At 46.5% G+C, this 24,149-nt stretch overlaps 1 protein-coding gene across 1 annotated transcript in view; it reads right to left on the reverse strand.

Moving 5' to 3' along the window:
* Window positions 1-24,149, reverse strand: part of TTLL5 (tubulin tyrosine ligase like 5) — a 153,498-nt gene that overhangs the window by 80,845 nt on the left and 48,504 nt on the right. Inside the window, exons 23-29 of the mRNA XM_056850734.1 lie at window positions 18,288-18,408; window positions 16,336-16,482; window positions 14,565-14,668; window positions 11,193-11,320; window positions 8,478-8,591; window positions 6,127-6,498; window positions 2,704-2,897 (exon numbers count right to left, since the gene is read on the reverse strand). Of these exons, the coding sequence (XP_056706712.1) occupies window positions 2,704-2,897; window positions 6,127-6,498; window positions 8,478-8,591; window positions 11,193-11,320; window positions 14,565-14,668; window positions 16,336-16,482; window positions 18,288-18,408 (1,180 nt within the window). The remainder of the gene's footprint in view (window positions 1-2,703; window positions 2,898-6,126; window positions 6,499-8,477; window positions 8,592-11,192; window positions 11,321-14,564; window positions 14,669-16,335; window positions 16,483-18,287; window positions 18,409-24,149) is intronic.

Here is a 24,149-nt window from a genome sequence, read left to right on the forward strand (position 1 = left end):
TTTATTCCCGCCTGGGTGGTCCGATGTTATCCCTGTGATCAAACTCCTTGGATGGAAGAACTGGAGCGGTTCCTAGTGATAGCTAGCCCCTTAATTCCCACACATTTGTTCACAGAGAAGGACAGAGTGCTGCATCTGTGGTTTTCCCTCCTCTTTATCAAGTTAGGCTAATTCAACACATTCTTCTATTCCCTACCATCAATAACCACAAAGGGCTACAGCTTAGGAGAAAATAGCAATACTGCCTGCCCCTATCCAGATACCACTGATAGAGACCTTGGGAAGATCCAGTACCACCTCACAGTGTACTGCACGGAAAGGATTTTTTAAACAAAGGCAAATCCCTATATTATAATCATCTGCATGGGGATGACCAGTATACCGCAATGTTCGCTTAGAGAGGAATCTTGCATTGAGCCTACTGACAGCTACTTCCTGCTTTTCATTTTCTGAGCATGTCTAAAATCCAAGAGAAACAACTAGGCTTGCATATGCCGAGTGGGATTTTTAAAAATTAAGATCCCTTTCCCATGCTAAAGAAATGCCCCTTAGGAGAAGGGAGGTACTCTTGGCCTCTACTTGCAAAGTAACATAAACCCCAAAGCCTTGCTGAGTACGTGGACTAAGACAAATGATTATATGACATACAGCCGTGGACAGCTCCTCCTGTTGAGTCAGACCCATGGGGTTATCTAGCCAAATACTTTCAATCCTTCTAGAAATGGCTTTCCAGGATTTCAGGCAGTGGTTGTCTCAAATATACTGCAGAGATCCTTAGATGCCAGGAACTGAATGCTGAACAACACCAAAACACAAATTCATTTTGCCTTAAACTGGTGTGTTATTAAAATGTCTGTACAATGCACTAGAATCAAATGGAAATATATTCTTGGCTACTTCTTCCCACACTTTCTATGGAAATACAAATAAGTCTTCAGTGATAAGTCAACTTCCCAAAAATAGGAAAAAGCGGAGCAGAATGCCAAAACAAGACTTGTGTTTCAACCAGAGCAAGGCTCAGGTTCATCCTACAACTGTAACAGGAAAATACAGGATGCAAGCAACTGTGACATCACATGCTGCAATGCAGCTGCAGCCAATCCCATTAAATCTCAGTCAAACTTGAACAATTTATTTCAGCTAATTAAAGGACCACAAGGCAAGCACAATTTTAATGCCAAGACAAAGCTAGAAGTAATCAAACACTATAGAGCTTCCAAAATGACCAAATTATTCTATCACAACCACTTCTGCAGCCTCACTCACACCAATCCAACCTTGTTCAAAAGAAGGGGAAAATATATGAAGTAAAAAGATAGTGGGAGGAGGGGGGGAAATCTAGTTAGCTTAGGAATGTAACATGAACAGGACTTCCAGAATCAGATACAATTTGGTGATCTTCAATACTATCCAATTTAAACAATTCCAGGCAAATTTGGAGAGTAATATCAGGCTTCCCATTCATTTATTTTGTTGGTTCTAGTTTTCAGGATTAGCCGTTCATTTTTATACATAACTGCATATTTTTGTGGGGCCCTTATACCCCACATATTCATTGCTGAATACCAATGTTAAGGGAATATTAGTGGCACTTATTGATCATGTAAATGCTTATGCTGTAGTCCATTTCTAACTCTACAAAGCAATCACTGTTGCAGTGACAGGAATCTGACAGTGTTAAAGGTTAAGTGCTGGGCTAGCAAAGCTCTTTGCTGTTTTGTCATTGATAGTAAGTAAGCATCTTGCAGTATAAGCAGAGTTACACCCTTCTAAGTCCATTGAACTCCACTTAGAAGGACACAACTTTGCTTATAATGGCCATTTGTCATGGAAACATTAAGTGTGGCGCTTATAACGAACAGTGGTTAACAAATGTGGTGCTTGATCCTACACCTATCTGTCACCAGCCTTCAGAGTAGTTAGCACAGCTTAACACTGATGTGCTCTATGAGAGAAGGGAAAGGCAGGAGAAGCCATTGCCACTACTACTGATACACAGCATCTTTTCCTCCTCGGCCACTCTGCGTCCATCTCCTTAAAATGGGAGCTCCACATGTGTTCCAGCAGCAGCCTTTGCTTAGGCAGAATAGACCAGGGTCCACTGCCGCAAATTAGCTGCAGCTTTAAGATGACAGACGCACCTGCTGAAGACAGCAGATTGATAGCTGCAACTGCTTCTCCAACAGCTTGAGTCAGGCGACAGAAAGCAAGCTCCTCGAAGCCCCTCCCTTCTTTAAAATCCAAACTTGGAGGATGGCCCATTCACAAGTTCCTTCAGTGTGAACTAATATTACTATTAATTGCTCTAATTATGCTAAATGTGTGGGTCATGAATCTGGGTGCTTGGAATCACAGTTTGCTCTATTATTTTTGGTATCTTTTTCTCTTCACCAGGGAAAAAAGTAGGTTCCAACAGCAATTCATCTTCCTCTGGTTATCACCCTCCCCCACCAAGATTTTCCTGAAATTCTTATCCTGGATAACAGCCTCTGTGGAACCATAAGAACGTTTTAGAATGACTCACACCCATCATTAAGCATTGACCAAAACCCAATAAAGAGAATTAACCCTGTTCAAATTGCCCTTACTCATAGACCATTTCCTGTTTCTGCTGTCTTGTGAAATTCTTCTATCACTAAACCCAATTAAACTCTAATGTGATCACTAAACACTCCAAGCGCAGAGTACGGCAACTTCGCATACCTGCTGAGTAAGGAGGCTGATGTGGCTGGAAGGAGAGTACTGCCTGGCTGCCTGCTTCTCTGCCAATCGCTGAAGCTCTGCAGCAACAATGGTGTGACTGTAACGCTTGCTTAGGGAAGAACCATCTTCTCCATCTTTAGTCATCCTGGCAGATCCACCACGCTGTCTGGTCGGGCTATGACTGCTTGTACCTGCTAAAGATGGCAACAAAGTTGCAAACGATTAATTCCAGTCGAGACAAAATACGCCTCATGCTTCTGAATACAAGAAGCATGAAAAAACTAAGTCATGGTGTCTTTTGTAGTACCTGGCCACAACTAAATGAGATATAAGAGATCTGTGATTGGATTTCCTATTATCTTTAACTTTATTTAAAAGAAGCAGCAAGGGATCTGGATTTACATAGGTGCTATGGCACTGGAGCAGGGTGATGGTCTAACCCTTCCCTCTATGTTTCTGAGATTGAAAAAAATCACGCACACACACGCACACACACCCAGGACAGGCTGTCTGTCTTTTTCACCGCTGGAGCTAAAATTAACTGCGAGTGGGCAATTCTAACTCTCCCCCACCTCCATTATAATTATTCTCCTTCCACTGTGCACAAAATAAGCTTTAAAGCTATCATTTTTACTTTCTATCCAAGGTACATTTCATAAGGCGTGTTGCTTCCTACTTATAAAGCATAAGAAATAACTGGAAATTTAGATACCACATTAATGAGATCTGCTGATTAGGGTTGTCAGTTCGGTTCGTCCCGAACCGAAAAACAGCCGAATTTCCCGATTCGGCGGTTTTTTGTTCGGATGGAACTGAACTCAAAAAAGGCGGGAAAATGGGGAGCTGAGTTCGGGGTGTTCGGCGAATAAATTCGGCAAATTCAGGGTTCGGCGCAGCAGCATAACAGTCAGTTAGTAAGCAGCATTCTCCTGCGGCCTATCGGTGGCCAAGCTGGGTCTTCTTCTGGCCAATCAGTCGTGATTGAGTGCATGAGCCCAGCTGCTGCGCGGCCCAGGGAGAGAAAGAGAGAGTATCTGTTTTTGTGAGAGAGCGATCCCCCTGGGGGGGGGGGTGCGTGTGCACATTCAAGCCATTCCGTGGCTGCAGGGGGCGCGTTTTTGGGGGTAGAGCCCCCAAACTTTCAGCATAGCTTCAGAGGACCCTTCTTGCAAGAACCCCCAAGTTTCGTAAAGATTGGATCGGGGGGACTGAAATATGGGGCCGGGAAGGGGTCCCTCGCACCCTTAATGTGCATCTCTGACAATGGAGGGTTGCAATTAGCAGAGCTTGCCTCCCACGCCCAAAGCTCCCAGCCCTGACAAACAGCTGAGCTGCGGTGAGCAAGGGCAGGGCAGGTGCGAAGAAGATGGAACAGAAGACAACCACAGTAAGACCCATTTTGGGGCTTTTCTCTATAATTTTTCTCCTGTGTGTGTGTGGGGAGGGAGCAGTTTCTGGGTGGGGGGAGCCAAAGGGGGCTTTCACCCATTCTGCCTGGGGGTGTGTGCCCCCTTGAGTCTCTCTCTCCCTGGTTTGAGGGGGGGGGCTTCAGTTGTGCGTCCTCAGGTTTTCCCTCATTCTTAAGATCGGTTAGGTCTATTTTGATGCTTGCTCAAAACTGGTTTTCAAATTGTGACTTAAAAGAATGCATTTTCCTGGTCCCAAGTCCGATGCAAAAGGGGAAATTCCACCCCCTCCTGCTCCTTATGCATAGCTAGCGTGCCTCTGTCCCTTTCCATGGTTTGCAAACTCCCAGGCGTCACGTGTTGCTTTGCATGGTTGCAAACGTGTTGCTTTGCATGGTTTGCACGGTTGTAAACGTGTTGCTTTGCATGGTTTGCAAATTTCTTTGTACCTGCCCTGCCCTTGCTCCCCCCAGCTCAGCTGTTTGTCGGGGCTGGGAGCTTCCGGAGTGGGCGACAAGCTCTGCTAATTGCAAACCCCCATTGTCAGAGATGCTCATTAAGGAGGGGGACCCCTTTCGGGGCCCATATCTCAGCCCCCCCTGACCCAATCTTAACAAACCTTGGGGGTTCTTGCAAGAAGGGTCCTCTCAAGCTATGCTGAAAGTTTGGGACCTCTACCCCCAAAAATGCCCCCCCTGAGCCGCGGAAAGGAGCGATTGTGTTTTTAATGGCTTTATTCGGCAGAATATTTCCCCGAACTCCGGATCTCATGCCGAATTGCACGGACCCGAAGTGGGGGAGTTCGGGCTTCGGCATTTCCCGAATAAAAACGGGCCAAATTTTGCCGAATCCGAATTTTACCCAAAAAAAATTTCAACAGCCCTACTGCTGATACGTTTAAAATAAAACAGTGTAACATGGTTGGATTTAGAAGCTGGGCTATTTAAAGAGAAATAATCAAAAACGGTGAAAACGAAGCTCATATCATAAAATCTGCTGTCAGATACTGAGGAAGCAGGAAAATTAGAGAAGGGTTAGACATATTACAGGGCAGGCATGCAGTCATCTGTGGGCCACCAATGAGCCACCTGAGCAGACTTAAATGGTACTGCTCAAATTGGGGGTCTACACCTACGGTCAGCAAGCCTACTACAGGTAAATCTTGTTGAGGCAAGCCTCATGCTCCTTCTATAGTTGTGAGATCACTGGGCCACTGGCTGTTCTAGAGTCATTCCCCTCATAGATCAGGGCATTGTGCTGTTAGCCAGAAAGAGGAAAGGGCTAGGAAACAGACGTTTCTTGAAACGCAGAGCAAAAATAATACCTAAAAGCATTGCGATTTGTTTCTGTTTTTTTAAACCCGTATTTTTGAGGGAAGAACACTGCAAAAGAGAATACAGAAAAAACTGGCAAGACTAACAACTAAAAAGGAAAAAGAAGCCATGCAGCAGCGGCTTCTGACTGGACACATGAAAGGCACTGAAGATGCAAATCCCTGAAGATGTGTGACCTTTCACATACGTTGCCAGTACAGAAAATTCTGGGGCTACCAAGAGCTGTGTATAGTTGGTAATATAACTAAAAATGACAACTCACTTCTTTTTTAAAAAGCTCTCTTAAAAAAAGAACTGTTAACTTCCCATTCATAGGTTGATAGATTATTTTCTGCTGCCCTACTCTTGGCCCTAAGCAGTTTCACACGGGTAAACTTTAATCATCACTTCCTGGACTATCAGGGACCACTGCCAAGCTGTGCCATGTGCCAACAGCAGCTAGGTTGAAAATGCAAAAAAAAAAAAAAAAAAAATTCTGGAAGCTGCCAGAATTCTCACGCATGCATATTGTTGACTTAGGATTTCAATGGAGGTTAGTTTCTGAAGGTGACTGGCTGTCGTTTTCTTCTAAGCAAGACTCTGGTGGAAAATAGGTAAGAATTCCCCAAGCTAGATGCCTTTACACAGCTCCAAAGCAACTACAATATTCTGCAAGTTAAACAGCCGATATGTCACCAGCTCACCTGCTTTTGCTGAGGACGGCCGAGACAATCTTTGGCTGTAGATCTGCATAGCACTTTGAAAAGAAGAGAAGGGGACAGAAGTGTAGGTGCCAGACCGACAACGGGGTAAACCTGCATTGTTTGATGACAGGTGGGGTGCATTTTTTGCTGAGTTAGACCAGGTCTCCGGTGCTGCACTTTGGAAAGAAGGGAAAGGAATCAATCTAGAACCAGATGAAAGAGAGAGAGTTGAGTGAGGATCCACCTCGTCGGTATTTTCAGAGGCAGCAGTATGAGAGGACAATTGGGAGCTGAAGCATTGTGGGAGGATGGCAACAGGAACACCGGAGGCGGCAACAGAGGGGGCAAGTTGTGTTGTGTTCTTGTCATCTTCTGTTAAAAAAGAGACCCCTGTTAAAAAAAAAAAAAATTCCAAATTGATTAGGATGTTCCATATTTTTTCAGTTATTTAAACTGTATTTCCCAGCTCATTATTTTACCAAAAATACTATAAAAAGCTGTATTTTTCCTTAAAGTTTCTGGCTGACTTATAGATGTAGGCCTGATTTAGATGGTTCGGCACCTCTTGCACTCTGAATTTCTCTCTGCACTCTTGGGTTACAACAAATCATAGTCTGATGTCTGAACTGGGCATCACAGAGTTTCTCCAATTCAAACGTCACGGCAGACCATAGCTCGTCACAAGCTAGGGAGAGAACTGGAACATGTGAGGGGAGTGAAAGAATGCAACCCCAAGGTACAGCTCTAGCAGCCCAACCATTGCCTTTTAACCAGACGTCATTACATTACCTGAATATCACCCTCTTTATTACACTATTTTGTTATTATAGGTACCTTTTAAATCATTATCCTTGGTGTGAAAATCATATACACAACAAATGCAACTTTTACATATAGTATGCCTCAGTGTTTAGTGTACTATAGAGCCAGCCATATACACGAGTATAGAGCCTGTTATCTGCACAACCTATCAGGTAGTTTAGGCTGAGAGTGGCCCAAGATCACCCAGCAAGCTTCCACTACAGGGTGGAGATTTGAATCTGTGTCTCTAACCACTATACCACACCTGCTTTAATTCTCCTGGACCTTCTGGTGGCTTCTGATACTGACAATCATGGTACCCTTCTGGACCACCATTCAGAGTTGGGACTGGGAGGCAATATTGTGCAATGGTTTCTGTCCTACCTTGAAGGCAGGTGTGGTGCTGGTGCCTCTGGTCTACAGGGTCCTGAAAGGCTCCACCTTGTCTACCATGCTTGTTAGCATGTACATGAAGCCGATGGAACAGGTTGTCCAGAGAACTGGGCTTGGCTGCCACCAATACGAGGATGGCACTCAGCTCTACTTGGCACTTCCAGTAGACCCCAGAGAGGCTGTGGAAACCATGAACAGGTGCTTGGAGGAGGTTTTAGGATGGATGAGGGCTGACAAACTGAAATTTAACCCTGATAAAACAGAGGGGCTATTGTTGGGGAGAAGACTGACCCAGGAATTGGGATGTCTCCTGTTCTGAATAGGGTTGCACTCCCCCCCAAAGGAGTAGGTTTGTAGCCTGGGGATGCTGCTGTTCCCAGACTCCAATGGATAGACGAGTGGCAGTGGTGCCTTTCAGCCAGATGCAGCTCTTCCTGGGCAAGAAACATTTTGCCAATGTGGTGCATGCCCTGGTAGCATCCAGAGGAGAGTACTGCAATGCATGCTACACAGGACCATCCTTGAAGACTGTTCCAAAGCTACAGCTGGTACAGAATACATTCGTTTCTCAAAAGCTACAGGTGCTGCTTCTATCATTTGGGGCTTTTTTTAACCCCCAATCTGTCTTGTTTGTTTACAGCTCTAGATTTAAGTATTCAGAGATGGAGCCATATTGAGAATCAGAGATGCCAAACCATTCAAAAATACCAACATAAAATAATTACATATTAAAAAATCACTTTTAAAGTAATACAACATAAAACCTGGGAAATGTTGGATGTTCTGTGCCAGCCAAGTACCTGTGGGAAGGTGTTCCGCAACTGAGACAACACCACAGAAAAAGGCATGTCTTGGATGGACACCTCCCTTATGAAGACTTAAACGGTAATTGGGCAGGTTTACACAGGAGCAGGCAGCCCTTCGAATTACACTGGTCAAAACATAATGGAAACACTGCAAAGATCCTGACTACAGTAAACAAAAAACAAAAAAACAGACTAGCAGATTGATTGTTCTACTATAAATACTTAATTGGCAGCGAAGGTTCTGCTAGGAAATGTCCTTTACTGTGTTCTGTCAGATCCTAATACCCAGTAACTGTTCCCAGTGCCATATATTGTGAAATCTAGACTTTCCAAATTTGGATCCTCACTCACTGTGTGGTTTGGCTTCTTTGGGTTGTTCACTTCTCAACTCCTCTGCTGGATTTTCCTTACCAGCTGGTATTTCGGGCTGCTGTTTTTCAGCTTCTTCCATCATTCCTGAATGATCTTAAAAATGATGTTTGGAAATAAAAAACAGTTCTAATAACTACCATGCTTCAGGAAAGCTTGAAGGATTGCTGTCCAATTACCTATTTCATACACTTTTCTACTGTCCCTCAGGGCAGCATACCGTATTTTTCGCTTCATAAGACGCACTTTTTTCCTCCTCAAAAGTGAGGGGAAATGTTGGTGGGTCTTATGGAGCGAATGTGCGGACCCCCGCCCCTCCCGCCAGCCAGCTGGGTGCGCCGGAACGCAAGCTGGCGTTCCCCGCCCCGACGGCCAGCTGGGAGGCGGGGTATTTAAACTGCTCTGCGCTACCTGCCTAGGCAGCGCAGAGCAGTTTAACCTCCCCCCGCACGCTTCCCGTTCCTGAGCCTCGGGACAACAGTACTGAGTAGACAATACTGACTTTGATGGACCGAGGGGGGGGTCTGGTTCAGCATAAGGCAGCTTCCCGAGGAGGGGCCCGTGGCTCAGTGGCAGAGCCTCTGCTTGGGCATAGCAGGAGGCCCCCGGTTCAGTCCCCGCGGGGCGCCTCCGCTCCCACCCGCCCCTGGCCCAGGCGAGCCCGGCGCTGCCCGGCCTCCGCCTCCCCCCCCCCCACTCGCTGCACGGAGGCCGGGTGGGGCGGGCGGAGAGCGAGGCCAGATCCCGCCGCCGGGACGATCTGCCGGGCCCTCCCTCCTTCCCTTCCGCTCGCCCGGCCTCTGTGCAGCGGGGATCGCCAAGGGGGAAGTGGGCGAGGGAAGAAAGGAAGGCCGGGGGTGGGGTAGGCCTGAGGGGGAGACGCCACCTTCGCCCGCAGGGGGAGGGGGATGGTGAGGGAGGGGAAGCCGGGGAGGGGGGGAGGGGAGCCCCTTCTGAGGAGACCCTCTTTCCTTCCCGCCCGGCGAAGGAAGCCAGGCCGTGAGTCCGCTTACCTCCGGCGCCGGCTGCCCAGGAGCCCAGCAGCAGCAGGAGCCGCCCCAGCACCACCATCTTCGACCCCCGGCCCAGGCCTCCTTCCTATGAGGACTCCCGGGAAGGGGGGCGGTGGGGGTTTAAACTCCCCCCCCCGCGAGCTTCCCGGTCCTGAAGCGCCCCCGCCCCGCCCAACAGCTGAGCAAAGGCGGCGTCTTCTCCTCAGGCCTACCCCACCCCCACCCCCGGCCTTCCTTTCTTCCCTCTCCCACTTCCCCCTCGGTGATCCCCGCTGCACGGAGGCTGGGCGAGCGGAAGGGAAGGAGGGAGGGCCCGGCAGATCGTCCCGGCGGCGGTATCCGGCCTCGCTCTCCGCCCGCCCCGCCCGGCCTCCGTGCAGCGAGTGGGGGGGGGAGGCAGAGGGTGGGCAGCGCCGGGCTCGCCTGGGCCAGGGGCGGGTGGGAGCGGAGGCGCCCCGCGGGGACTGAACCGGGGGCCTCCTGCTATGCCTAAGAGCCACTGAGCCACGGGCCCCTCCTCGGGAAGCTGCCTTATGCTGAACCAGACCCCCTCCCTCGATCCATCAAAGTCAGTACTGTCTACTCAGACCAGCAGCGGCTCTCCAGGGTCCCAGGCAGAAAAGGGTCTTTCAGATCACCTACTTGCCTAGTGCCTTTTAACTGGAGATGCCGCTGGGGATTGAACCTGGGACCTCCTGCATGCCCAGCAGAGGCTCCACCACTGAGCTCACAGCCCCCTCCAAAATACACATGAACACATGAAGCTGCTTTCTAATGAATCAGAAACCCCCCCTTGGTCCATCAAAGTCAGTATTGTCTACTCAGACCGGCAGCGGCTCTCCAGGGTCTCAGGCAGAAAAGGGTCTTTCCCATCAACTATTTGCCTGGGCCCTTTAAGCTGGAGATGCCACTGAGGATTGAACCTGGGACCTCCTGCATGCCCAGCAGAGGCTCTGCCGCTGAGCTCACAGCCCCCTCCCCATGGCTCTCCAGAGTCTCAGGCAGAAAGGGTCTTTCCCATCACCTACCTGCCCGGTCTCTTTAACTGGAGATGCCGCTGGGGATTGAACTTGGTACCTCCTGCGTGCTGAGCAGAGGCTCCGCCACTGAGCTCACAGCCCCCTCCAAAATACACATGAACACATGAAGCTGCTTTCTAATGAATCAGACCCCCCCTTGGTCCATCCAATTCAGTATTGTCTACTCAGACTGGCAGCAGCTCTCCAGGGTCTCAGGCAGGGGGTCTTTCACATCACCTACCTGCCTGGGCTCTTTAACTGGAGATGCCGGAGATTGAACCTGGGGCCTTCTGCATGCCAAGCAGAGGCTCTGCCACTGAACCACGGCCCCTTCCCCATTATGCCACTCTTGCACATATCTAGGTGCAAGTGGGAAGGGAGAGGCCTCCAAGCCCTCCTGCCCCAGCCAGTGGGTGGGGCCGGGGGGGGGGGTTCTGCAGAGGAGAAGAAGAAGAAGAAGGGGCCCAGAGAAGAAGAAGAGGCCCCTTTCTCTGCAACACCCAATCACCCCCACCTGCAGTTTAACCTCCCCCCCCCCCCCGCCCGCTACAGGCCCAATCTGAATAGAGGGTCTCCAGGTTGCAATTTAGTGATAAAATGTCCATGGATCTTCCAAAATCTGGTCTAGTTTACCCTGGTGTTTCTCCAGGAGCAAGAACACTCACCTCCCTTGGCCTTGCACTCCAACTGGCTGCTGCTGTGCTTCGAAGCTCCAGGATTCGTTCCCAGGAAGACACTCGCTGACTTATTCTTGTGTGTGTAAAACGTCAACACTTCCTCCAAATCACTTTCACTAAGATGAGAAGGGAGTGAAAAACAATAAGGAACTGAAGTGCCAAGCATTTACTACGTGGTGACACAACAGTGGCAATATATAAAGGTTCAGATAAAAGAAACAGGGGAAGGAAGGAAGAGACTAATCTGATCCTGGTTATGAGGAAACTTCAGAGGAACAGCAGCTGAAATTCTACACAGAACTGTAGAATTACCCTATGACTAATACAGCTCTTGACCAAGAGTAAAGTTCTTGACCAAGAGTAAAGGTCTAGCTAGACAACAACTGCAGGCTTCACAGAAGCATTTATTCAAATGTACTCTAAGAGACTGCTAAGATTGAAGGATATTTCAGACTGATCTTTTTCTATTTTTCCAAGTCTTTAGGCCAACAGTGTGAGGGGCGGGGGGTGGGGAATGCGGATATCTAGTAATAATCCAAAAAAGGGACGGGCTTAGTAATAATCAAAAAATCATGCATCGTTCTAGAGAAGAATTTTTTTACAAGTGTCAAAGAAATAGTGCATGTGTCTGTTGACAGTTTAAAAATCCCACGCCAATGACCAAGGTCACTATCACTCAAGGGATCAGTGCCAAACATTCAATTAACACCACTCTAGAACTACAATTCAGCATCTGTGTCACAGAATGAGAATTTTCTCTTTAGTGTAGCATTACCATTGTGTGGGAAACCATTAAGAGAGAGAGGAAGCATGTAGGAACAAATTCTTCATTTCCACAGTGCAGTATACCTGATTTATTTGCCTCAACAAAAACACAATCATTCACTGACAGTATAACTAGCTAAGAAAAGTAATAAGACTAATGTTAATTATGAGCAGAACTTGGAACCAAGCAACACACTAAAAAGATTTGAGCCCAAGAACCAGAGATTCTTGCCCCACCTCTCCTCTAAGATATCAGAACTGCTTACCAACAGGTACACCAGAAAATTCTCAGTTTAGGCCTTCTCCAGAAATTAAAGCAGCAACTTGCTAGGTCAAGCAGGTATAACCAAACACTCCAGGCCATGGCACATTTGATTTTTGTTTATTTGCCAAAATTGTACTGCAGTTTTTTAATTCACATGCTTCTACACCTATTCGCAAGTATCAGAAGAATAATGAAAACTCCTAAAAAATCATGAGCAGCAAAGAAGGTCATGACTTCCTTCATAGTACAAACATTGAGTGTCAACCTAAACAGAGTTACACCCTACTAAGCCTGTTGATTTCAATAGGCTTAGAAGGGTGTAACTGCCTCAGATGACATTGTAAGACCCAGAAGAAACTGAAAAGAGGAGGCAGGGCAGGATGTGAAGAACTCAAGAATTCCAGTTTTGTGGAGAAACTAACTTTGATGCATTCGGAGGTGGGAAATCTGAATTAAAAACTTCAGGCCAACACAAAACTCATATAGAGTATATGTTATACCTTTATCTGCAAGTGCAGAACTTTCTTTGTTGTGGACACACATAATGGGACTGTAGTGAACATCTCAATTTGAAAAAAATGACATCTTGGCAGGAAGAAGGGTCATTCTCAACAGGCAGCCCATTCCTGGGGGTGTGGGGGGTGGATACACAGCAGCCAGGAGTGGCACAGCCATGCCGCCTCCTCAGAGGCTGCCTGGCTGCCGCGGAGAAAAAGCAAGCCTTTTTTAAAAAGGAAAAAAATTAAAAAGGGGGGAAATGCCCCATAGCGAACAGGTGGCACAGCCCTGCCGCCGCTCAAGGGGGCATTTTTGGGGCAAAAGGGGCTAGAAAGCTGACATCAGCTCTGCCCCTCGGAATGTCCCCCCGACACCAGCACAGCCTGCCACTACCGGGATTTAGGTCCTGCTGTGGCAGCTGCCACAACGGGGTTCCCAGGCACCAGTGTGTGCCACCCAGGACAGCATAAGTGCCCGTCATCCCAGGTTAAACAAGCACTTACGTCGGCGCGGAGTCACACCAGCTCCCATGGAGCTTCGCCCCCCCTCCCAGGAATGCGCTCTTAATCCACCACAAAAGGTAATTTATTTACTTGATGTATATCCAATGGGGACCCAAAGCAGTTTACATTGTTCTTCTCTCCTCCATTTTATCCTCACAGCAACCCGGTGAAGTGGGTTTAGGCTGCGTGTGGGTGACTGGCCCAAGGCTATCCAGCAAGCTTCCATGGCAGAGTGGGGATTTCAGCCTCGTTTGACACACTAACCGCTACAATTAAAATACCTCTCTCTGCTGGAAATGCAAAATACAAAGCACAGAAGTGTGCTTCCTTGTGGCAGATAGAGGATTGTTTCATACCTGACTACAGCCCAGTGAGGCAATCAAAACTCATTTTTGCTTTGGCATTGTCACAACTTTTTTTAAACAATAGGTCTTGTTTCCTAAGAAACAGAGTTGTGTTATCCTGCTAGTTACCTAGTTCCAAACACAGAAATACTCACTAAGGTAAGACTGGGCCACAGAAAACCAACCCAAGTAAGTTAATGAGTGGCTTAAAATACTTCATAGAATTCTAACTTTTATAGAAAAGAGTTCTCTGTCCTTTCATGGGGTACAAATATGTTTGCAACAAAAGTTATTACAAAGGATCAGACAGGGGGGGAAAGACCAAATATATTAGTTTGCCAACGTAATTGCCAAACGTCCGTCTCAAGATTTTTCTCCCCAAGTGAGGGTACAAATTTATGGGTAATGACTTCTGAAAATGATTACAGAAAAGTGCAACACGTCTATCTGTAGTTTATCATTAATTCATTCATGAAAATCATGCTAAACTCGTTTGGATATTTTTCCACAGTGGTCCCTTTGCTGCTGGACAGGTTGCATAAGAGTCATTACTGTAACACAACACTTTTGTTTTGCGCACAGCCAGTCAATTCACCTGGAGGAAGGTGGAGAAAATACATACTGCATGTGCCACAACATTACAAGTGTTTTGTTTGACTGTATCATCTTTGTGATGTATTAAAGGTGACTTGTGCAGTGGTGGTGCATCTCTTCTCTTCCATGAGTATTTCTCAAAATTAAGGAATGGTCCCTTGAAATAAGGAACAGGGAAAGCCTAGTTATCCAGTGAGGATGGCAATGCTATCTTTTACTGAGCTGAAGAGAATTGTTTCAAAACAAGGGCCTCTCACGGAGTTGAGATTACTGGATCAAAAAGTTCTAATCTGTATTTTACCATAAATATTGATAAGTCAGGAAAGGTAATCAACAAGAAAGAGACAGGTGAGATTACTCTGTTTGAAGAGACAATAAGGTTCATTTATACCTTGCATTGCTAATGAATTCCTGAAAGCCTGCAGCATCTACCCCCTCTTGCTCCTCTTCATCCTGTTTTTTCATGAATCTTGCTTGAGCCATTTGGTCAGTTTCCTACAACAACAAAGCAACAATACAGTAAGTATCTCCACAAAAGCAGCCTTTCTCTACACATGTTACGGTGTGACAGACAGGTTCCTTCCAGGTTATGGACTTCAGAGGGTCATCAGGTGTGCTCAGTCAAGAAAATCCCAAAATCAGACAGTGAGAACTAGAAAATAGCAGGCATCAGCATTCCTTGATGTCTTCTATAGGTCTTATTATGTATTTCTGTAGCTTAAAATGTTCAGCAGTTTAAAGGCTTGTTTCAAAAATTCAAATTGAATTGCAGTAAAAGGCAGGTGGCACATACAATAAACATTGCAATAGGGAATTGATGTAATTCAGTAAATTAAGGAGATCCCAAAAAGTTAAATGCCTTCAAAAGAGGGTTGCCAACCTCCAGGTAGCACCTGGAGATCTCTCACTATTACAACTAATCTCCAGGTGACCAAGATCACTTCCCCTGGAGAAAATGGCTGCTTTGGAGGGTGGCTCTGTGGCACTATACACTGCTGATAGTTGGTAGAATTTTGTCAGATTGCACAGAGAAGCCATTGAAATTCATAAACATCAGCACAACTTTAACAGAAAAGAGGAGAGTTTAAGAATGAATAAGGCTTGGCTTCCTGCCCTGAAAAACCTCCAGACAAAGACAACATTCAACAATAGCCATACAGATTAGCTTTGGATTACACACATTAACAGATCACTTCAGGATACAATGGTTCCATATTAACATACCATACCCTCATTAGCACATTATCTTGATACTTACAGGACAATACTTTTGCAGGACAATACTCAGCTCAAACCCAACCCCTTTCTGACTATATATTACTCTTCCTACACCCTTGACACTGAGAGACACTGTCCTTCAGTGTTACTACTCTGAAGATGCCTGCCACAGTTGCTGGCGAAACGTCAGGAAAGAAAATTCCAAGACCACGGTTACACAGCCCGGATAACCTACAAGAACCAATGAACTCTGACCGTGAAAGCCTTCGACAATATTTTATACAGAACATTCTGTTTGAGTTTAAAGGCTGCCTTTATAGGATTTATCCTGTCATTAGAAATCCCATATGGACTCTGCTCTCAGTGAGTTGCCCTGCCCACTTTACAACAGAATAGCTGCAAAACTTGCAGCGATAATTACTACACCAATATGGGGTGAAACAGCAGCTTTGGGAAGCCATCAACTCAACTTTTCATCTCGTTCAGTTCTCTGCTGCCAGTACAAGCAACAGACATTTGCTTGCATCTCTTTGGGTGGCTTATTTGGAGCTCAGTGACATCATTAAGTTCAAAACACAAAGCCCACGGCCTGATGTGAACACAGGTTTCAGTACAGCATTACAAAAAAGTAGGAAAGCAGAAGATCCTGCTTATCCTATGATATCTGAAATAGCATTTCAGGGTCTCGCAATATGGTCTGTAAGCACCTGAAGACACCTGGGCTCATGGATCATCTGCAGGTTACATGCAAAACTTCCACTTCATTTGTTACACTAGAAGGTTGGAAAGCAACTGTGAATGGCTCATATTTCCTCACTTCTTTGCAACCCTGGAAGTTACACAGCAAGCAGTCAGTCACAGAGGGGCCTTACACCGTGAGCAGTAAAAGTACAATAGAGTGCTGTGCTCTGGGAGTTCACCTGCATTTATCTGGCACAACTCACCCTGTTGTAGCAGACGATAAATTCACCCAGCTGGTGAGCCAAAATGCGCCTACGGTCATACAGGGCCAGGCGCCTACTCGGGAGTAACATCCTCAAAGACTGCTGAAGATTACTGGCTGCTCTTTTCAAAAAGCGAACCACCAGCTCCTGTCACCAAGAAACAAAGTTAAAGAATAGATTACTCCAACTCCCCTCCTATAATTTATTTAAGGCATTTTAAACCTGCTTTGGGGACAAAGTTAGGCCACAAAGTGGCTTGCTATTTTTTAAACAATCAATTTAAAATTCACAGCATTGCACATTCAGTATAACCCCATCAAATCACCATCAGAACCAAGAACAGAAAGAAACCCTCTCTTTAAAATGCTGTTGGTAAGGAGGAAGAACTTCTGAACTACAAAAATCACGCAACAACAAAACTCAGTAAGTAAGGGCCCAAACATGCTACATTAGAGCTCTGATATCAGATCTCCCAACATCTAGCTTACGCTTAAAAAGCAGCCATGGAGGAACCCTGGATCAGTCATGGTGCTGGGAAAGGAGTGCATACGTGGTGGTGAGTCTTAATATTCTCCCCATGCTGTTCCTCAGTTGCTACTACTGCCCCCCCCAACAGACTGCTATTAGCTTAAAAAAAAAACAAGAGAGGCCTGTCTCTTCTCCCTTCTGGGGTGAGCAGGAGCCACGGGGATGGCAGTGGTTCATCTTCATTATATAAACTACGTTATCAAGGGTTCAAACATGGACTCCTAACATTAGTGTGCAGTTTGGCCGTAAGAGTGAACCCACAGACAAAAGGTGTGAGGTAGGAGGCCCGGGAGTTCTGAAAGAACCCAGGATGGCTGAAGATAGGCTGTGGGAAAGCTCACCTCTGAATGGAAGCTTTGCAGCCTTCTACAGAACACTGACCAAGCCCATCCTCCCTCCAGTCGCCGCCATGCATCTCTGGCCTCAACTCTGGCCACACTCTCCCTGGTTCATGCCTTGTAGCGACTCTGGCTAGAAAACTGTATCATGCCCCTGCCACTACCTCACCAGTCAATGGTAGCTTTGGCACTGGAGAACTGCCCTCCCTGCAAACTTTGAACGAAAGCAAAGACGCCTGCTGTGGGTGTTCAGCTTCAAACATTCTGTCTCCACTCTGGATTTACTTTTGGTCAGATGCCCTGCTAGCATGCAAATGAACTGCATCATAGCCAAAGTGTTGAATTTCATAGCTCGCTTCTCACTAGCATTATATTAGGTTGGTTTGATCTGTTATTTTAAACATGATTTTTCACAGTGCAGCAGACAAAGCAGCTCTCAGAAAGCCAGTTTCAATTTTCCACTTGGAAAGAGCAGGGAGTAACATTTTCCACTGAGGCAAACTGATTATTCCCAATTCCTGACACAAGGCTTTTAATCTATGAGCTACACTGGCTCTTTCCCCACAGGCTGTTTTCACAAAGAGTCTCCCATTCGAGCTAAGAAAACTGCCGTCTGACGGCAAGGACTAGAAATGTGACCTGAAGTCATTAAGCACTATCAGCCCACTGCTGCAGATAGAACAGCCCCGTTTTCATCTCTGGAAGTCGGCAGACAACTCAGAGCCAGCTCCATGTAAGATGTGGGAGAAGAGAAGGCTGTAGAAAAATCTGAGGTGAAGCGCTTCAAACATGCTCCATTCCGCTCCCACTAGGGTGCCCCACCCCCATTCCCAATCCAAACCCCCTTAATCTATGGGCTCTGAATACCAACAGTTTACACCAATTTAAAGAGAAACATCCAGGTAATTTCAGTAACAGAAGCAGATTGAGCTGGTCCTGCGATGGCTAATAGCACTCCAACTCAACCTCAGGTGACAGGAATCTGCTTCATCCTGCCTGTGATTCTGGAATGCTGAATAAAATCAGATTAGTTTGATCAGATTAATTCCGCTCCAGAAAAAGCCAGGGAAGTTCACGGTTTCTTACCATTTGCTCATCCTCCTTGGCAGCCCAAGCAGCATTCTGGACCTGATCCCCAGCCTCTTTCATGAGGCGCAGCTGGACACGCTGCAGGTAAGCAGAGAAAGCCCTGCGAGCCTGAACTTTGCTGTAGAAGCAGAGAAGGACAGGGGGCAGTTGTAAGTGCAAGCAAAACTCACTTGCTTTGAGATTCAAAGATCATAAGAACATAAGAAAAGCCATGCTGGATCAGACCAAGGTCCATCAAGTCCAGCAGTCTGTTCACACAATGGCCAACCAGGTGCCTCTAGGAAGCCCACAAACAAGACGACTGCAGCAGCAGCATCCTGCCTGTGTTCCAAAGCACATACTGTAATAGGCATGCTCCTCTGATACTAGAGAGAATAGGTTTGCATCATGACTAGTAAACATGGATAGCCCTATCCTCCATGAATTTGTCTACTCCCCTCTTAAAGCCTTCCAAGTTGGCAGCCATCACCACATCCTGGGGCAGGGAGTTCCACAATTTAACTATGCGTTGTGGGAAGAAATACTTCCTTTTATCTGTTTTGAATCTCTCACCCTCCAGCTTCAGCAGATGACCCTGTGTTCTAGTATTATGAGAGAGGGAGAAAAGCTTCTCCCTGTCCAAGTGCTTTCCATCAATTTACCTGGAACAGACGTCAAGCTAACTGGCATGTAATTTCTTGAGTACCCCCTGGAACCTTTTTTATAAATGGGTGTTACATTGGCTATTCTCCAGTCCTCTGGTACAGAGGCTGATCTAAGGGACATGCGTTAGAAGCTCAGCAATTCCCCATTTGAGTTCTTGAAGAACTCTAGGATGAATACTGTCTGATCCCTGCGACTTGTAGTCTGAAGTTTTTCTAGATGTTGTAGGACTTCCTGCCTTGTTACCACTATATGCCCCAGTTCCTTGTTCTTCCCTCCTCAAAGCCTCTGTTCAGGAGAAGGAATCTGCCCTGTATCTTCAATAGTGCAGACAGATGAGAAGAATTCTGTTAGTTTCTCAGTAATCGCTTTATCCTCCCCGTTAATGTTCCTTTACTCCCACTGTCATCCAATGGTCCAACCGCTTCCCTAGCTGGTTTCCTACTCCTAATGTACTTAAAGAATTTCTTATTGTTCATCTTGATGTGTTTAGCGATATGTTCCTCAAAATATTTTTTTCCATCTCTGTTTGCTTACATTTCCTTTGTGCAAGTTTGTGTTTGCCTTTGTTTGACTCATTTGGGAAATCCTTCCAATTTCTTTCCCCCCCTAATAGCTTCTTTCACCTTACCCATTAGCCATGATGGTGACCTCTTGGACTTAATACTACCTTTCCTGACCTGCGGTATACCACCTAGCTGAGCCTCTAGTATTGTGGACGTGAGTAACCCCCAAGCCTTTTCCAGAGATTTAACGCTCCTAACTGTTCTTTTCAACTTCCTTTTTACCAGGTTTCTCATTTTAGAGAAGTTCCCTTTTTTAAAATCAAAAGTATCCTTCAGTGTTCTGTAATCACTGCTGAAGCAGAGAAGGGATGTTTTGTACTACAGACCAATAAGAAATCCGCTAGGCTATATTTGCCCTAAGAGGTGTTACTTTAACCGTTGTCAACCATGAGGCAAAAGGGGTACGAAGAAAGTAGCATGTGGCCAGAGAATTTAACAGTCGGGGGGGGGGGGGGAATCAAAGCACAAATTCCTTTCTCAAAGTAAAAAACAGTTTGCATATTAGACTTCCACATTTCCACTAGGATGCCAAAGGATGCTATGGAACAGTGGTTCCCAACCTTTTTGGTATGGTGACCCACAAGTTCAAATATACTTAAACCCACTTAAAAAAACAGAACAAGCATAAATCAATAACATTGCAAAAGCCTGCAACCTTCTTTCATAGGCTTTCCAACCCACAGGTTGGGAAACACTGCTACAGAAGATATTATCTGAGTACAGACAAAAGCTGGGAAAGTTTGCTACATCCATTGTAACAAATTATGGAGGCAGTTTACAAGCACCAAAGCTCTTACATAGCCCAGGGTTACAATTCTGCCTCTTCATAAGCAGTGTCTGATTTGTCCTCAACAACAGAGCTCTGCCATGGTGCTTCAGGTACACAAGAGGCCTCCTATATAAACATAGTGAATTAAAAAAAAAACACCTAGCTTAAGCCTCAGACATATGCACCCTCTGAAAAACAAGCCTCTGGGAAATTAAATACCAATATCTGAAGGTATGTTTGCCCAGCAGTTCAGTAAATGTTTCACAAAACAGGATGTCAGTTGACTTCAGAGAGGTAAATATTCCTCTGGTCATGCTGTTGAGGAAGACCCAACAAGAGATGGATTGACTCTATAAAGGAAGCCACAGCCCTCAATTTGCAAGACCTGAGCAAGGCTGTCAAAGATAGGACATTTTGGAGGATGTTGATTCATAGGGTCGCCATGAGTCAGAAGCGACTTGACGGCACTTAACACATTAACACATGCTGTTGAACGACAACAGCTATTCAAAATGAGAATATGGGACAGACGCTCATCTTAATAGTTTTCACCACTCTTATTTTACAACACAGTTCAACCAAGAAATGTTACACAAGTAACTGCCTTATTCAAACCATACGATTCCTTTCTGATCCAATCTGGCTGCTCTGCTGGGCTAACTTCACCAAGGGGCTGACAGTAGGGAGTGTATCTCTGTTGATTCTCCTAGACCTCTGAGCGGCTTTTTCACCACTGATCGTGGTAACCTTCTGGACTGTCTGGCTAGAATGTAACAGACTGTGGAGGCACTATTTTACAATAGCTCTGGGTCTCAGGCGATGGTACAGGGAGACAACTGCTCTACCTTTAAGGCAGGGGTGGGGAACCTTTTTCCTGCCAAGGGCCGTTTGCACATTTATAACATCATTCGGGGGCCATACCAGATGTAGATCTCCTGGTGGTGGGGAGAGGCTAGGGTTGCCAGGTCTCCAGCCACCACCTGGAGGTTGGCAACCCCAGGGGAGGCCACGCAGAGAAGGCCTGGAGGGCTCCCTCGGTTCTCTCCCCCCCAGGCAGGAGGGCAGCCAGCGGTGGTTCCGAGCAAACGAGGCGCCAGGGAGGCGCAGCCCATGGTCGATTGGCAAGGGAGGAAGGAAGGAAAACAGAAAGAGGAAAAGGGAGAGAGGGAGAAAGAAATGTTAAGAGGGGGAGAAAGAAAAGGATGGAGGGAACCAGACAAAGAAAGAGACAGAAAGAGAGGGAAAGAGAAAAGCCTTTCCCCCCACACACACGACTTGGCCCCAGGCTCCATGCCCTCCCCACCCCAGAGTCCACAAAAGACCCCCTGAAGCCCGATCGGCTCCTGCGTGCATGCTCTGCCGCCGGGAGCCACGGGCCTCTTCCCCCCCCCTCGCTGCTCAACAGCCGACAGACAGCAAGAGGGGCTTACCGTGTGCCCCGGTGTTCCTGCACACTGCGGCTATAGGGGGCAACCTTAGGGGAAGCGTCCCTCCCCCTCCTCTCGCCGACCAATGGCCATCAGTCGGCGAGAGGAGGTCCAAAGGGCGCCGCAGCACCCCTGCAAGCTGTGGCCCCAAGAACACCCTCAGGGAGGGCCGTCCTATCCCGCACCTCTGCGGCAAGGCCCCGGCCACAAAAAATGTCCTCGGGGGCCGCATACGGCCCCCGGGCCTGAGGTTTCCCATCCCTGTTTTAAGGCATTGGGGTTCCACAGAATTCTATCTTGTCTCTCATGCTAGTCAACAGATCTGGAGTACACTGTCATTAATATGCTGATGTCACTCAACTCTCTCTTTCCCTCTCCTTTCCATCCAATTTGAGGGTGGCAGTGGAAATCCCTACCTGGGTTTAAGAAACTGGAAAGGGCTGGATGTGGGGAAAAACTGAAACTTTTATCCAGACAAGGCAGAAGTACTGTTGGGGTGAAATAGTGCTAATAATTACAACTAGTTCTGGATGGGGTAGCACTCTTTCTGACCAGGTTCAGAATCTAGGGGTTCTTTAATCCAGCTTGAAAACACAGGTAGCAGAGATAGTCAGGAGTGCAGTGCTTTTCATCATCTTAGGCTAACTTGTCAGCAGCAGCCTTTCCTGGAAAAAGGAGAACTGGCTATGACCACTCAGGTCACATCTAGGCCGAATTACTGTAGCAAGCTCCTTGAAATACATTCAGAAGCTTCAGCAAAAACAAAAATATAGCCCAAGGATCCAGGCTAAGTTCTCTGGTACTAGAAGACACTTCAACCTGCAAAACAGAAACTTCTTGGCTCTCCCTCTCCCGCTGCAGCCCCGATATCCCTGAAATGTGGCTCCTGGGGGACCCACAGGAATGGCATCAAGGGCAAACATGGGAGTCTGGGGCACATAATATGTCAAACACCTGAGACACAAGCAAACAGTTATCTTCTTGGCTCAACCTTGCAAACATTAGCCACAGATGGAAGTGGCAGGATAGGACAAGAAAATGAAGATTTTAGACCTTGCCCTTGGATCTAAAGGCTTTGACATTAGGCAGAAAAAATAGCCTCTCCTGACCTTATTTACATACAACACAAGCCATGAATTTTTCTCTGTACAAGAGGGTTGGATTTAAGCCTTGGATGGAGGGGAGATTTTTGCCCACTTATCCTCCCACTTCAGATCAATACATAATTCCTAGCTCTTTTCTTGAGGTTGTCTGAACCCTGGGGGCAGCATTTCAAGGGGAGGAGTGGGCGGCAGCAGAGGTGAGGGTGCAGTTCCATTTTTGACACTTTGGATCCCACCCAGTGTTTAACATAGATAGGGTTAGAAATATTCCTCTTGTCCCACAAATAAAAGCACAATAATGGAAGATTTTTCTTTGTTTCTGAGGCATTGATGACAAGCTTAATGTTTTTTTTTTTAAAGGAACTGGCAGCAAGAATTGAAAAATTAAGTATTTCAAACCAACAAGTGATGCTCTTGTTTTTGAAGCTGCAATCATAGGTAAAACGTAAGAGCATCCCTGCGGAATCAGACTAAGGATTCCTTTTATCCAGCATTGCAACAGAGTCCAGGCAGCGGTTTCTGGGAAAGTTACAAGAGCAGCATGAAAGCAACAGCCCTCCCTCGCTGTTTATCCCTTGCGTTTGGTATGGAGCTGAATGTGGAAGTTCAGTTAACATGGTTAGTAGTCGATGACAGGCCACAAGTGCTTGATCCCTCAAAGCCACCATAGCTGCCACATCTTAAGACAATGAATTCCATAAAGTAACTATGAATATTCCACATTTGCACGTTTTGGATGTGGCAGTAACTAATAAGTTACTCTTAGCAACAACCATGTATACTAGTGCAGGGGTCCCCAATGTGGCATCTGTGGGCAGGGTGCCTGCCAAGTGTTTTAAAAATGTGGGCAGGGCTTGTGCCCAGGCAGGCTTCTGATTAGCAGCTGGAGATCCAATTGCCTGCACAGATCCAAAAAGACATTGCTTCAGCAGCAGCTGCTACCACAGCAAAAGTATCTTCACTGCATGACTGAAGGTAAGCTGTGTGTATGCAAGAACACACTTTCAAACAATACATTCATTTAAAAGGGTATCCTGTTAAGCAGAGCATCTGCCTGAAATACTGAAGAGTTATTATTAGTGTAATGCATAAACTCACTCCGACATTTCGTGACTGGCTCCGCCTCCTGTGCCAGCCATTTTATGGTTGCGCCCACAAGTCTGTGTCAGAATTCCAACAGTGTCTTCAGGCTCAAAAAGGCTGGGGTGACCCCTATGCCAGTGCTACCGGAAGACATGTTTCCAAGCATACCCTGGTTTCTCTCCAGTTCATATAAATCTTTAGGATGTGCTTCCAAGCAGACAGCTGAAGTGTTTTATCTCATATTAGCTGCTATTAACCACTTAGCTGCT

This window comes from Euleptes europaea, chromosome 6 (genome assembly GCF_029931775.1).
Source record: "Euleptes europaea isolate rEulEur1 chromosome 6, rEulEur1.hap1, whole genome shotgun sequence".
In the NCBI taxonomy this organism is placed as follows: Eukaryota; Metazoa; Chordata; class Lepidosauria; order Squamata; family Sphaerodactylidae; genus Euleptes; species Euleptes europaea.